The 16,454-nt window shown below is 41.5% G+C and overlaps 1 protein-coding gene across 2 annotated transcripts in view; it reads left to right on the top strand.

The window, feature by feature from the left end:
* fam13b.S (family with sequence similarity 13 member B S homeolog) overlaps positions 1-11,184 on the top strand; it is a 63,799-nt gene extending 52,615 nt beyond the window's left edge. Inside the window, exons 19-24 of one of the 2 annotated variants that reach the window (XM_041588763.1) lie at positions 267-362; positions 6,066-6,149; positions 6,229-6,389; positions 7,593-7,694; positions 7,814-7,869; positions 10,325-10,445. In XM_041588763.1, coding sequence (XP_041444697.1) covers positions 267-362; positions 6,066-6,149; positions 6,229-6,389; positions 7,593-7,694; positions 7,814-7,841 — 471 coding nt within the window. In that variant the 3' untranslated portion in view covers positions 7,842-7,869; positions 10,325-10,445. Of the gene's footprint in view, positions 1-266; positions 363-6,065; positions 6,150-6,228; positions 6,390-7,592; positions 7,695-7,813; positions 7,870-10,324 lie in introns of both variants that reach the window. The other variant, XM_018256216.2, reaches the window with a different exon arrangement.
* Positions 11,185-16,454: the final 5,270 nt, after the last annotated feature.

Raw genomic sequence — 16,454 nt, 5'->3', positions numbered from 1 at the left:
AACAGGCATGGAGAGAACATACAAATGCCATACAAATAGTTCCTTGGCTACATTTGAACCTAGGACCCCAGTGCCAAAAGTGCTGCCCATGTAGGTTTTTTTCTCTTTTTCAAGACTCTGCCCTTTACGCTGGATCACTGACCACATTCCACCCTAACAGTTTTGACTATTACATTAAGGGCTGAATATTTTATGTATCCCCACACTTTGTCCATAATAATGACATACACTTGTAATAATGTATAGCTGCACTTTTCAATTCAAAGGTAACGAGAGAAGAAAGACAAATTGTGAAACCACTGTATGATCGTTATCGACTTGTGAAGCAGATGCTGGCACGTGCAACTATCACCCCGATTCTTGTAAGTAGCCACTTTTCATTTTATTCTAACTATTGCTGTTTTGAAGCAGTCTTAGAAGGTGTTCCAATAACATTTCTGATGCTTTATTCAAGAGCCTTTAAACTAATTCAGATATGGTTATTTCACCGTGAAAGACATTGAGATGACTTTGTTCTATGACAGATTGATCTTCATGAAAATGTCTTTTTTTTTTTTTCCAACCCTGCTACTCTGTAGCTATGTAATCGATGTCGAATGAAAACTGAAAGTGGCAACAAAGGTGTTAGTTCATCGTTAAATTGACTTTTAGTATGATGTAGACACTTATTTTTTTTAATTATTTAGCTTATTGTTCATCTGGTTGCTTGGGTCCAATTTTTCTCTACCAACCTGGCTGGGTTTGAATGAGAGACTGGAATAAGAGTAGGAGAGTGCCTGAATAAAAAGAAAAAAAAAAGATTTTAGCTGCACAGTCAATAGTTTTTTCTCTGTGTCTGTGGGACACGGACCATGAGGTATAGCATCCACCAGCAGGAGGCAGGACACTAGAGAAGAGGAAGACGACTCCTCCCTATACCCCTCACCACTTCCTGATGGGCCAGTGAGTCTCCTCTGGAGAGGGCCACACAGCAATACCTGTCTCTTCTATACCAGAGCAGAAGAATTGTTACCTGCTTACTGCTGTATTATCAGTCCAATTTCTGCATTTATTTGTACTTGCTGCATCGTGTTTACGTTATCGCCTGGTATTGCTTAACATTGAGCGGGGGGATACTGTTTCAGATGTAGAATCCATTGTACCATGGCAGAGGGAAATCAAGAGGGACCCCTTTTCTAGAAGGACTGCAAAAATCACAAAAGTTACACTAAAATACCTGGCTTGTGTTATGTGCTTTAAATGCCTACCCTCTGGCCAAAAAGACCCTTTATGTGCCACATGCTCAAAACACTCTGCTGAGGAGTTTCCCAAGGACCTGGAACCAGCAACCCCTCCAATACCGCTGGAGCCAGAAGCAATTATTGCTCCTCTTGTGCCGCAGATCTTACCTGCTCGAGCGTCTACTTCCAATCAGGACCCTCCTGCTTGGGCAATGCAACTTTCCATTGGCATTCCCAAGTTAGTGGAAATGTATAGGTAAATTGTTTGATAACCTTAACCAAGGTTTGACAGAATCCCGCACTAAACCGGGAGAGAAGGCAACCAGCCTCTGTTCACTGGGATGATCAGTCTCGGTGAAGAAGAGATGATGCAGATGACACGGAAATCTTGTCTGAAACATCTTCGGACATGATTGACTCCCTAATTAATATGATCATCTCATGCCTAGACCTTAAAGGCCCTGACTATGAACAGGAATTGGCTTGGCCCATATTTAAGCATCACATGAAATTGCTTCCCATATTTCCCTCTCATGCACAACTTAATTCAATCAGAATGGGAACATCTAGAGAGGAGGTTCAGGTTAATCGCCGTTTTCAGAGCATTTATCCCTTCCCACAGGAATCCTTGAGAAATGGTCCACTATCCTCTCAGTGGATGCACCAGTTTATTGAAGAACTCTGCTCTCCCAGTACCAGATGTTTCCTAATCTAAGGACTTGTGGATAAGAAAATGCCTTAAAACTGTATTCTTCCCCTTGGGCAAAAGCCTCTGCCCAGTGTTGGCATTGGCTTGGTTTACCAGAGCAATGCAGACTTGGTCCAGTTCCCTAATAGATGGAATTAATATTGGAGTACCAAGACTGATTAAACTGGCAATACAGCTCAGAGATGCCAATGAGTACCTCTGCGAACCTTCTCTTGATGACACTCAGGCCATTAGTTGCACCTTGGTGTTGTCTGTGGCTGCCCGCCGCTCTTAGGTTGAAAATCTCGTAGGTGAATCTTTCATTCAAAAAAATCCCTCCATAAATTACCCTTCAAAGGGAAGCTTCTAGTTGGACTGAAGTTGAGCAACATTATAAGTCAAGCGACAGGGGGAAAAAGAACCCTCTTACCACAGCTGAGATAAGAACACTGGAACAAAGCCCCACTTCCAGAACCAAAATTCTTGTGGAAAGGAAGCATTCCCAACCCAAATCTTCAGATAAACCATCATCAACAAGACTACACAAGGCTCACAGAACATGTCCCAGGTGGGGGGGGGGGAAATTGCTTACTTTTAGGAAGCCTGGGTACACGACCCACGACCCATGGGTACACAATCGTATCCCATGGCTATTGCCTGGAGTTTCTTTGAAAACCCTCCCCAAGTTTTTGTCTCCGACACCACAAAAACCTCAACTGCTGCATTTTTATCATTCAAAACCTACTAGACGAAAAGATCAAACAAGACCAGTTTAGAGGATTATACTCCAATCTATTCATTGTACCAAAAAGGACAGCTCTTTTGGTTCAGTACTGGACCTCAAATGGCTCAACACCTTCATTTGTTTTCCCGGTTTTAAAATGGAGTCTCTTTGCTCAATCATCACAGCAATTAATCCATCAGTTTCTCATGGCGTTAGACATCAAGGACGCATTCCTGCACATTCCCATCTTTCCCCCTGCATTTCACATTCCAAAATCATCATTTCCAGTTTATTGCTCTCCTGTTTGTACTTACTTTGGCCCCATGACTTTTTACCAAGGTGATGGATACTGTGGCCACCCCACTACGTTCTCCAGGAGTTCAAGAACTCCATATTTGGATGACATCCTCCTAAAAGCCTCATCACTCATGGCAACCAAAAAACAACTATCCATGGTTGTGGACTTCCTCACCTGCTTGGGATGTACAGTCAACACCACAAAATCGAATCTTTCTGGGGATGATATTCGATACAGTTGCTGAGCAGATGTATCTTCCACCAGACAGATCCCATCAGTCAGGTTCACCATGCAAATTCTGGGATTTATGGTATCCGCCATGGAAGCAGTTCCATTTGCCCATTTTCACCTGAGACAACTTCAAAGGAACATCTTGACCCACTGGCACTGCACCTCTCTCGCCCAGCAGATTCAACTTCTTTCCCAGACCAGAACCTTCCTCTTGTGGTAGCTCAATTCCTTCCATTTATCAAGGGGCAGGTTGTTTGTGGAACTGCACTGGGTCATGCTGACGGATGCCAGCCTTCAGGGATGGGGGGGGAGCTGTCTTGGGACACCTCACTGTGCAGGGGACTCTTTTCCAACGGGATGCACTCCTCCCCATTGACATTCTGGAAGGCCAGGCGGTGCAGCTAGCACTCCTACATTAGCAGAATTGTCTCGGGAACACGGCAATCAAGTGCAAGGAGCATATCCACAACAGTGGCCTACATAAATCATCAAGGGGCACAAGGAGTTGTCAAGCCCTGAGCGAAGTCAGCCACATACTGCTCCAAAGCTGGCAGGCACACTACCTAAATTGCCAAAAGATCGACCCAGGGAATGGTCCTTAAATAAGGACGTCTTCCTATGCATCAACAAACGATGGGGCCTTCCAGAAGTGGACCTCATGGCCTCTCCCCAGAACCGCAAGGTGCTTCAATTCATGGCACGGTCTGGATCAGCTGGCACTGGCAGCAGATGCTCTGACGGTCACTTGGGACTTTGACCTAGCATACGTGTTTTCTCCCCTGCCTCTGTTACCCAGGGTCCTCAAGAAAATCAAAACGGATCGGTCAACCTTGTTTATGATCACTCCCTACTGGCCACGATGAGCCTGGTTCCCGACCTGGTGAACCTCGGAAAATTCGAACCCTGGCATCTCCCACAGATTCTGGATCTTTTCTCTCAAGGGCCCATTTGCCATCCAGATCCGACCTTCCTCAGTTTGATGGCATGGCTCCTGAGACATTTGTCCTTAGGCAAAAGGGATTCTTCTGCAGCTGTTTCCACTATGCTAGCATCCTGCAAGCCAGTGTCTTCCCACACATACCACTGGGTATGGAAGACAAATTGGTACATCCAGCAGAGCATTCCATTCAAGACGTTCTCTGTTCCCCATGTCTTGGCCTTCCTACCAGCCGGTATGGGCAAAGGTTAATCAGTTGGTTCCCTTAAATCACAACTCGCCGCTATTTCAACGATGCCTTGCTATTATCCCAGACATCCGCACATTCCTGCAGGGTGCTACACCCCTTCCCCCCCGTTATTGGGATTGACTGCCGCCTTGGGACCTTAACCTAGTGCTCTCTGCACTTCAGACTCCACCTTTTGAGTCTATGACATCCGTACCTTTAATGTGGATTACCTGGAAGATCGTATTCCTACTCACTCAGTGCACTGAGTTTCAGAACTCTGGGCCCTTTCATGCCAGAAGCCTTACCTAGAATTTTATCCTGACTGGGCCGTACTCCGTATTACTCCATCCTTTGTCCCCCAAAGTGGTCAGTTCCTTTTATAAAAGCCAGAACACTATGATTCTGACATTCTGTCTTAAACCTCACAACCCCAAGGAGGTAGCACTTCATTCCCTGGACCCAGTCAGGGCCCTCACATTTAACCTTGACTGGACAAAAGACATAAGGTTCTTTCAAACTCTTTGTTCTTCCATCTGGCACTAACCAGGAAGCAGCTGCCTCGAAATCCCCAATCTCGCTGGATCAGGGAGGCCATTTGCAGGGGCTATGTGGCAAGGGGAAAGTTTCCACCTCTGCACATCACATTCTACCAGGGTGGTTGCCACTTCCTGGGCCTTTCATAACCAGGCCTCCAAAGAGCAATTGTGTCAAGCTGCTACCTGGCCAGCCATATATTCCTTCTCTAAATTCTAAAATTGTCTTGAGGTCTTTGTGGCATCTGACTCACACTTTGGCAGAAAGGTGTTGCAGGCCACGGTGGCTAAAGCCCAGGCCTCACTTCTACCTACCCATTAGTGATGGAACATCTTTGTTATGTCCATGTGATCCACAGACTCCTTCAAAGAAAAGGGGATTTTGTGATAATCCCTGTTAAATCCCTTTCTCTGTTTGTGTCTGTGGCACACACGGCTTCCCTCCTGGAAGTGGGCTTCTTTCAATTGCTATTGACTGCCATTTTTTATATGTTACTGCTAGTTACTTCTCATTGTTAAATAAAATTGAGTAGATCAGGCAGTGGTGAGTGGGATAGCAGCAGGAAGGAGTTTTCGTCCTCTTCTCTAGTGTCCTGCCTCCTGCTGGTGGATGCTATACCTCATGGTCTTTGTGTCTCACAAGACATCCCAAGAGAAAAGGATTAAGGGTAAGGGCACACACTAAGATTCGGGGAGATCTAGTCGACCGGGCGCCAAATCACCTCTTCTTCGGGCGAATAATCTCCCTGAACTGCCTTCCCACCAGCTAGAATCTGAATTGACGGTGGGATGGCACTCGGAGTGCTTCGTTTTCCGAAGTTGCCTCACAAGGAAACTTCTTGCGACTTCGGAAAACTAAGATCTAAGAGTGCCATCCCGCTGCCGATTTGGATTAGTCGCCCGAAGAAGAGGTAATTTATTGCCCCGAATCTTCGCATGTGTCTCTGCCCTTAATGGTGAGTATCACAAAATCCCCTTTTTGGCTATAGGGTCTGTGACGCAGAAAAAAAGGGCAAATCATTATGAGTGCCATCTTGCACCACATTTTCTTCTTGTAGTACTCAGCTTAAGTCTCTGGCCCAATATGACTCTTGAATTCACAATAAATTGCTTCTCTTTCTACTCCTTTACCCGGTCTTGGGTGCCATAGTTTTTCTTTTATAGCACTTTTTTGTAATATATGTGTGCCTGTTTTGTTCTATTAGGGCTCACCATCTTTAAAACGAAGAGCTCAGATCCTGCCACCAATTATTGAAGGCGAAACATCTCATTTTTTTGATGACATAAAGGTAAGGCTAACCTTATTCTTATTCTGTTTCCTAAAACCAACAGGTAACATCTTGTAACATTGTACTTTCTGTTCTAAAGCAGGAAGAAGAGGATGAAAGTAGCAGCTTGTTTTCAGACAGCGGTGACAACACTTGTATAATGGAGCAGTCTTTGCAGAGGCAGGATGATGAAACTCCGTTAACTAAACATCAAGTGAAACTGTCAATAGAAAGTTTATCAAGTTCTAGGACTACTTCTATGTAAGTTATGCTATATTTTATGCTCCTTGAAAAAAGATGCCTGAAATGGCAAAAACACTTAGGAAAATATTAGTGAGATATTTAAGCATCCTAATATTAACCAAAATGTTGTCTCCCCGACTGGAGATGCAGATTAAATGAGCTCTTGAGGTGGGGGGGGGGGAGGAGATGTAGTTCAGTAATAGCTGGAAGTCTCTGTATTGTTTTCTCTTAAACTTAAATACTAGCTTTAACATTTTGGATGTTTCCCCTATAGAAGTAGAAGGTCACTCTGTCTTATTCTAAAGCCATATAAATGCTGGTGTGTGGCTCCATTTCTTTGACAAAGGTCAAAAAAGCAAAGATTGAGATAATGTATAATGAACAAGTACAAAGTCAAAATTACAAAAATATTTTTTAAGGATGGTCTCTTACCAGGGTAACCCCCTAGTCCAAGGGTTTGCCAAATTTTTGGGAAAATTCAAAGCATTTAGATGTAGTAAGAGGTCCTCCAACAGTAAAGCAGTAGCCAAGGTATTTTTTATGAAAGTTAAAAAATCTTTATTAGGACATATGTAGGCCTGCCACATTTCGTACCTTAAACGCGTTTTGTCGGGCACGAAACGCATCAGGCCTACATATTAGTGATGTGCGGGTCGAGAATTTCTCGACCCTAACCCGCCCGCTCCCTACCCGCATCCGACCCGGGCCCGCTGCTCCCCTTTATTTATAGACCCGAGCTCGCCCTTCAGTAAAGTCACAAAAGGGGCGGGTCGGGCGCTAGTCTATAAATTCTGGCGTCGGAAGCCGGCAGTACTAGGTCGACCCGCGCGTTTTGTCCAGGGGTCGGCCCGAACCCGTCCGACCCGCGGGCCTCGGGTCGGCCCGCACATCACTATTACATATGTCCTAATAAAGATTTTTTTACTTTTATAAAAATACTTTGGCTACTGCTTTACCGCTGGAGGCACTTATTTGTAATATTTTCTCTCAAGCTATTGAAAACACACTCCTTCCTCTTCTGAACAGGGCCATTCACTTTACATTTTTGTTGTTATAGATCATTAGTAATACCTGAAAAAAACTAATATATCGGTGCAGTATAAATATTGGATATCTACTTTTTAAAGCTTTTTTCAGGTGAATACAATCTGTTCTGACTTTACCCACTAGGGGTGCTCTTTCTTCCAGAGTGTAACTGTGTATTTGTGATTTACCTTTTAGGACAGAATTGATTGAGCAGCTCTGGAAAACAAAGGCAGAAAAAAAGAAACTGCGTCAATCTTTACGGGAGTTTGAAGAAGAATTCCATCGACAGAATGGAAGGTGTGAATAAAATTTGAATGTAAATTTTTTGTACTGTAGTGTTTCTGCATCTTTTTTTTTGTACATGATTACAACTGAATAAGTGTGTGTCAATAAGGGAGTATTTTTTCCTTTAAAAGGTTTCCCATGTTCCTATGCTGTGCATGAAAGAAACTGACGAAAATTTTGCAGGCAGGTACCGTAATCCTAACCCAGAACACCAAAATCATAAATGTCCGTAGAATCCAGGAGCCCAAATTGTAAATAATATAAAAAGTCTTTATTTTACATTATGTATAAAAGATAAAAGCCTTCTGCGTTTCGTGTCCCCCAAGGACACTTAATCATAAGCTCATGAAAGAAACTGTGTCTGTCATCTAGAATATCATTGATTTTCAGATGAACAGTGACTCATGAACAGTGGAGTAATTCTAGAGAAAGCCGACCCCATGGTGACAGACAGATGGACCTAGACTGAAGGGTCTGCTGTGTAGAAATCCCCATTACCCAGCCGCTCTCCGACCTGAAAATTCACAGCATACATGAGCCATGTAGTTACACCGCACAGCATAAGAAAGAAACTTGCTCACCACAGCAGGGGGCAGATTTACATAGGGTCAAATATCGAGGGTTAATTAACCCTCGATATTCGACCATCGAAGTTAAATCCTTCGACGTCGAAGGATTTAGCGCAAATAGTTCGATCGAACGAAAAAAAATTCGATTTGAAGGATTTTAATCCATCGATCGAATGATTTTTCTTCGCCCTAAAAAACATTAAAAAGCCTATGGGGACCTTCCCAATAGGCTAACATTGCACTTCGGTAGGTTTTAGGTGGCGAACTAGGGGGTCAAAGTTTTTTTTAAAGAGACAGTACTTCGACTATCGAATGGTCGAATAGTCGATTTTTAGTTCAAATTGTTCGATTCGAAGGTCGAAGTAGCCAAAAAAATCATTCGAAATTCGAAATATTTTTTATTCTATTCCTTCACTCGAGCTTAGTAAATGGGCCCCCAGGTGTGTAATCTTGCAGCTACAGGAATGGACTTAACGGGGTGGTTCACCTTTAAGGTCACTTTCAGTATGTTATAGAATAGCCAATACTAAGCAAATTTTCAATTGATTTTCATTATTTATAGTTTTATAATTATTTGCCTTTTTCTTCTGACTCTTTGCAGTTTTCAAATGGGCGTCACTGACCCCATCTAAAAAAACAATCTGTAAGGCTACAAATGTATTGTTATTGCTAGTTTTAATTACTTCTCTTTCAATCTGGCCTCTCCTATTCATATTCCAGTCTCTAAAGGTGGCCATACACTGAGAGATCCGATGCTCGTTTGGCGATGTCGCCAAACGAGCGGATCTCTCCCCGATATGCCCACCTTGAGGTGGGCAATATCGGGCTGATCCAATCGTGGGCCCTAGGGCCCAACGATCGGATCCTAACGAATAGTAATGGGCGGTCGTATTGCGGGACCGCATCAACGAGTAGATGCGGCCGCGATCCGACGGGATTTTTCGTCCCATCCGATCGAGATCTGGCCGACTTTCGGCCAGAACTCGATCGGTGAAGCCCGTCGGGGGGGGGCCCCATACACGGGCCAATAAGCTGCTGACACAGTCTGTTGGCAGCTTTTATCGGCCCGTGTATGGCCACCTTTATTCGAATCACTGCATGGTTGCTAGGGTAATTAGAACCATAGCGACCAGATTGCTTAAAATGCAAATTGAAGAGCTGATGAATAATAAGCTGAATAACATAAAAAACACAAATATAAAGAAATGAAAACCAATTGCAAATTGTCTCAGAATATCACTCTCTACATCGTACTAAAAGTTATCTTAAAGGTGAACAACCCCTTTAATGTAAGCACCAAACGTTACTCTACGAGGCAGATTTATAAAGGGTCATTTAGTAAATTCAATTTTGAATACAAATTTTTGAGTGTCAAAATTCATACTTTTAAACTTTAATCCCCCTATGTAAATTTGAATGTGGGATCTATCGCACCTCGACCATGGAAACAGTCCTATTTCGAATATTCGCCACCTAAAACCTGCCGAGTTCATGTACAAGTCAATGGCATGGGTCCACTGAGCCATTGGAGATGTTAAAATAAGCTCCCAGTTGAATTGTGAGAATAAATGAATTAAAAAAAAATTCACATGAATTTGAAATTCGACCTTTCATAAATGGGCCTCCCCATTTTCCACTCCAGTGGTATACATACATACATACATACATACATACATACATTAATCAATAAATACATACATACATACATACATACATACATACATACATACATACATACATACATTAATCAATACATACATAGAACCAGGTCACTCCCTATCCCCTGCACAAAAGGCTTTGGCTCGGGGCCCAGTGTGCACCTGCAAGCCCTTGTTCTCCACCCTGCGCCACCCCCAGTGCTGCAGCCCATTACGTTTTTTTGAGGCAGCAAGTTTGGCGCTGGAAGTAGTTGGTATGTGCAAACTATCATGCAGCAGTCCTACCGCAGCCCCCCGTGCAACCGCAGGGTCTGCCATATGGTAGTTACGTGTCCGACGCTACTCAGCATTACAGATTATTTATTACAAGTGTGTCATTAAACTCTTCGTTTTTGTTTGTTTTTTATATTCGTAGGCATGTGCAGAAAGATGACCGAGCGCCAATGTTCGAAGTATACAGAGAGTACAAGAAAGTTAAAGCCAAACTGAGACTTCTGGAAGTTCTGATCAGCAAGCAAGATTATGCAAAATCTTATTAACACCTGCTGTGTCCGAGGGAGAAGTATGTTCCATGAAGCTATGTTATTGGAACTTTTTATTTCCCTGCCTTGCGGGGTTAAACTGAAGTGTATGCACTTTTTATATTCCCACTCACAGAATATCATTAACCGGAATGAACACTTTGTATGTATTCCATGATACACAAACCTCTCTCTCGCACTTCTTTCTTTCTACTTTCTCTCTTATGGTTTGTGCTCAGAATGCATTGTTTCCAATGTTTACATTTTTCCCTGTTTTGGAGAAAGCATTAGCAGAAGGATATTGTTTCCTAAAGAAAACATGGCACAGGGATGCTTAGAAATCCCTTACATTGTGGAGCGTGCTAGAATCAACATTAGAGTGTTGTTTTATCAGTATTCTTGTTATTCAACAACCAGACGCAGACAAATCAGATTCGGTTTGACTGAAAATGCCATTTAATGATTGCAGAAATTCTGTGCTACCTGCCCATGCTTTAAATGGGAACTGTCTTGAAAACAAAATTCTGAATATGAACTTCATCTCGAGGAAATAAGAAACGTTCTAAATATAATCTTTTAGAGATTCTGTTCCATTTCTGAAATAATCAAGTAATCATTTCAGCCATTTCTCTTCCTACATCTTTCTGCTAAAAAACATTTAAACGTTTAAGCTGGCCATAGACGCAACAATTTGATCGTACGAATCTTTAATTCGTACGATTTTCGGGCCGTGTGTGGAGTGCCCCGACATTTTTCGTGCCGATCGGTCGTTCAGACTTTCGGACAGGTTAGCAAATTTCTGTCAGCTGCCGATACTATCTCTGCATGTATTGCCTATATCAGTGGGAGACTGTCACCAGCTTTTGTCAGACATAACTTTGGTACGATTGCGGTCAGGGCAGAACATTGTCTGATCTGTAATTTTACTACTTTATTTGATCTGAATGGTTAGTGGCAGGTCGGGAGATGGCACCGAACGATCGTCCGATAAGAAGGTAAATCTGCACGTCAACTTAAGGGGCAGAATTATTAAGGGTCAAATTGTAAATTCATATTTGAATTTTCGATTTGGATTTTTGGTCAGAACTTACAAATTCGAGTTGGGAATAATTAGAATTCGAGATTTATCATACCTGGACCCTGGGAACAACTTTAATTCGACAATTCGCCACCTAAAACCTGCCGAGTTCATGTAGAAGTCAATGGAAGAGGTCCAGAGACCAATTTGAAGATGTTAGTAGCCTTTCTGACATTCGAGTTAAGTCAAATTAGATTTGACATTGATTCAAGTTTTCGGGTCGGGAATATTAATTAGAGTTTTAGATATTCAAGTTTTTTCTTAAAGGGGACCCGTCACCCAAAAAAAATATTCAAAATCCTATTTTATCACATTATTACAGCAAAATGAACTTTAATTACACTGTTTAAATTATTTGAATCTTGTTTCCTTCAGTCTGGGAATTTAAAATGATAGCAAGCAGGCAGCAGCCATTTTGTGGACACTGTTTTTAAGGAAAGCCTTGCATCATCTCAGAATCTTGTTTGTGCACCAGAATGGGGGACCCGATGTCCATTCCCATGCCCTGGCTACACAATTAAATGGTAAAAAGAACGGGAGAATGTGGGGAGAGCAGTGACATGTAGGAAGTGCTAAATGGAAAGTGAAAGTAATTGTCTGCCCCGCCTCTATGCCCATGGCATAGAGGAGGGGCAGACAATATTTGATTGACATCTGAGATTTTTAAATGAGCTTACAACAGCTATGAATGCTTTAATAAAAAATAGAAATTGGATTTCATGTTTAATTTGAAAAGGACTTTTATTATACAGATTTTTGTGTCTGGGTGACAGGTCCACTTTAAATAACCTCCCATTCGAATTTTGAGTATATTTCAATTTATTAGAGTAAAAAAAAATCACAAACTCGAAATTAGATAAATCTGCCCATAATAAACCCATTAGGATTGTGTTTTCACCAATATGAATTTGAATTATTTGCTTTAACTGGAGTCCATGGGAGCCGGTGTTTCTGGATATTGGGTTTCCAGGTAAGGGATCCCATACATGTAGTTGATTCTAACTCATTCTCTAAGCAAAGGCAGCACACACTAATTTATTTGATCAAAATGTGAAATAAAACTCCATGAGAGAGACATATTGCTGAGATGGGGATACTGAAGCTTAATCTGATTATCTCAGAAATGGTACAGAGTTTTTGATTGATCATATTTCGAAATATTATTAAATGTTCATTTTCACGGCAAGAACATAGCCGCTAAGCTACCGCTGTAAATCCACAATAATTCTCTTGTCAAGGACACAAGAACAGTTGCCAATTTATTATACCTTCCCTACATTCAACATGACTGAAGATTGTGTAAAGTGATTTGAACATGTTGCGTGTTTATGAGATTTCAGTACTGGATTTAAATATTTCAGATGGTGGTTCGGCAAAAAGTTCACTTTTAGTATGTTAGAGAATGGCTAATTCGAAGCAACTATTCAATTGGCCTTCATTTTTTATAGTCTTTGAATTATTTGCCTTCTTCTGACTCCCTCCAGCTTTCAAATGGGGGTCACTGACCCCATCTAAAATACCAATGCTCTGTAAGGCTACCGATGTATTGTTATTGCAACTTTTTATTATTCTTCTTTGCCATCAACCCCTCTCCTATTCATATCCCAGCCTCTCATTCGAATCAATACATGGTTGCTAGGGTAATTTGGAACCTAGCTATCCGATGGCTGAAATTACAAACTGGAGAGCTGATGACTTAAAAGCTAAATAACTCAAAAAGCACAAATAATAACAAAATGAAAACTGATTTCAAATTGTCTGAGATTATCACTCTCTCCATCATACTAGAGTCCTGCAGCGGGTCGGGTACCCACAAAAAGAGTGTGCACTCTACGGAATGAGGGGAGGATTTTCCGGTGTGGGTATAGCCGCGGGTTGCGGGTCTCATCTAAATTTCGTATATTATGTAATATTGTCTATTTTAAAGTTTTACAAAACGTGTTTCTGTCCTCGCCCACTTTTGATGACGTCACTTCCAGTTTGCAGCACCATCACTTCCTGATTGATGGTGGTCGGCGGGTTGTGGGTCGGGTTGCAGATAAGGCAGTTTCGGATCCAGGTCGCGTAGAGGATCAAAGTGGGAAAATATGCGGGTTGTGGCTCGGGTCAGGTCGAGTCCGGGTCTTAGAAATTGGTTTCGCACAGCACTCTACATCATACTAAAAGTGAACTTTAAGGTTAAAAACCAACTAATGCCCAACATTTAGCATTGCTGCTATTGTGACCTGGAGTTCTGGGGTAATGAGTATTTTCTCTTTTAATTATATTGAAATCTATTTTATCATTGTAATGGGAATCAATATAGTCCAGTAGAGCCCCCTGTGTGAAGCTCCCTCTCCTCTGAATATCACAAGGCCCAATCAGTTCAACTTTTTATGCAAGAGCGGGGTGCAAAGGAACTTCATTATTTTATCTTATCACTTTATATCACAATATCGTAATTCAAGCCTGAAATTTGCAAACAGGGCTTCTGCGGCCATATTGCATATCGCTAATGCTTGCTTCTATTATTCTCTTGCTCATCACATTAGCACCCTTTTCTATTTCCTTAGCGCTCAAGTTCATTAGTGCAGGTGGTTATTCTACAGGTGTATTGAGTTTAACTTTTTGAGAAAACATTTTTATATCATAAATTAATGTGTCTTGGTATTGAATATATTTCAAGTTTATTTCTGGCACAATTTGATATTTTGTGTTGTATTTGTAATTTTTCGTGTGAATGCAAAATTTGCATTCAATAGAAAGCACTTAATGTAGCCACTCACTGGCAGAGACACATTTATTGCAGGCGAATAGAAAATGTCCTGCCCCCTAATGTGCCACAGGCCATAATTATATATTTATATATCATATATTTAATGGAGAACAGATCTATGTTGAGGTTGAACACAAATTCACAGGTAAAAAGTTTGAAAATGTTTCAAAATGGTATCGTTGTTCCCTAGTGTTTGAAAAGATTTGAAAAACAAATTGCACTAAATTGACTAAATTGCACAATTGTCTGGCGCTATATTTACTGTCATATGTTTCTGAGAGTGTGATAAACCTTTTAGATTCTGGAAAACTTTTCGGAATAGCTTCAGTGCTTCATAATTGTGGGGAATGAAATTAAACAGGAAAAAATGTTACCAGGGAAAACAAACCCGGTTTTGTGATGAGCAAAATTTTTCAGCAGGGTTTGCAACAAAATTGTGCAGTTCACCATCACGAATAATACTGCACAAAAAAGCACGGCAACAAAAAAACAATGATCCAATGTAGTTTGAGGGCAGTGGACACTTTAATTGCGGTGAATTTTTCAACATTGAATTCAAAGGACTTTTTTTCTGCGAAGTCCTTTTCTGCGCAATTTATTTTGGGCAGAAACCATTGCTGAGAAAAAACACCCATTAACGTCAATGTATTTTGTGTAGAGGAAAAAATTTGTTGCAAAAAACACTGATTTGCATCGTCTTTTGAAATTTTTTACCGTGCCGCTAATTTCTTTGGCGAAGTAACCCGGGACAGATTCGCTCATCACTAGCTTTGATAAATCTGCACCTGAAATGTTGTTCTCCATCATATTTTTATTTTAAAGCATATAACTCACTTTATTTGTTCAGTTTCTTTTTTTTTTTTTTTTTGTTCAATATTTTATGAAAAATAAAGCCAACAGAAATGTGCTGTATGTGTATTCCGTCCCAATAATGAAATTTTAGTGGTGCATTTTGCAGCAATAACAGATTTAAACTTTTTGGGGTAAGTAGCTAGCGGCTTTCCATGGTTGATGCGGCCCTATTCTTCCAGGCAGATTTTTTCAGATTATTCAGACTCTCAATGGCCTCTGCTTCCAAATAATGCTATTGATTTAGATCAGGGTTTTCAATTGTGATGACTAAATCCAGGATTCAGGAGAATCCAAGCCTTTTTTTTTTTAGACGGTGAATCCAAGCAGGTCTGGACTGGGAGTCAAAATAGGACCTGCCATTTCAAATTCATAGAGGCCCAAACAGCCATCAACCAGCCCACGAAATAGTGACTTTCTACGCAATCTACAGCAGCCCCTCTGGCATTTGCCAGAACTCACAGATTGCCAGTCTGGGCCTGAATCCAAGTGCCAAACCAAATCCAAACCCGAAAGCTAGAGCGACCATTTTTATTTTTCATTCCTTTGCATATGCAAATTAGGGTTTCCGATTCGGGTTGGATTTGGCCAAATCCCAAACATAAGAATTCAGTACATCCCTAGTTTTTTGGTTTGGTTTATTATAGCACATTCATCCTGCAAAAGGGCCTTGGGACGCCCAGTCCCTGCTGTAGGAACAGAACCTGTTATGTTAATATGTTAATGACAAATTAATAGTGAGAAATAGGGATGGGCGAATTTGACCGGATTCGCTTGGACGCGCGGCAAAAAAAAAATTGTCGCACGCCGCCATACAAGCCCATCCCTAGTGAGAAATCCATGTAAATACTGAGTAAATACTGAGAATCCAGTTTCAGTTAAAACCAGAAACTTGCAGATTGGGCTGACAATTTTTTTTATGCAATGATCATAACACAAGATGGAATTACCATTGGAGTGGCTCATAAACAGGAACATCCAACAATCGCCCAATCAAATTCTGATCTCACTCTAACGGAGAATCTGGGACACTAGAAATAACATCCCCTCTTGTTTTTTGTTTTCCACCGGGTGTATTTTGTGTTTTCTAATTAATTTCAGTGGGTGCATACCACCAAATGTTGGGTGCCCCCCTGTTTATGATTATGGTCAATTAGCACTTAACCTCTGGCTGTTGTTCCTGTTAGTAGAAAACTGCCAGCCCAGGGTACGCCTGTATGTTGGCAATATGGCTGAAAGAATAGGCCAGAATGAATCTGTGATAGTGCAGGTACTTACCCCCCCCCTCTAAGGTTTTAACCTGTTCTTATAATAATATTTCGGGGGAGGGTTTAGCATAAAA

Source organism: Xenopus laevis, chromosome 3S (assembly GCF_017654675.1).
Source record: "Xenopus laevis strain J_2021 chromosome 3S, Xenopus_laevis_v10.1, whole genome shotgun sequence".
Lineage (NCBI taxonomy): Eukaryota > Metazoa > Chordata > Amphibia > Anura > Pipidae > Xenopus > Xenopus laevis.
Note: the sequence above shows the minus strand (reverse complement) of the source record. Positions and strands in the feature narration are given on the sequence as shown.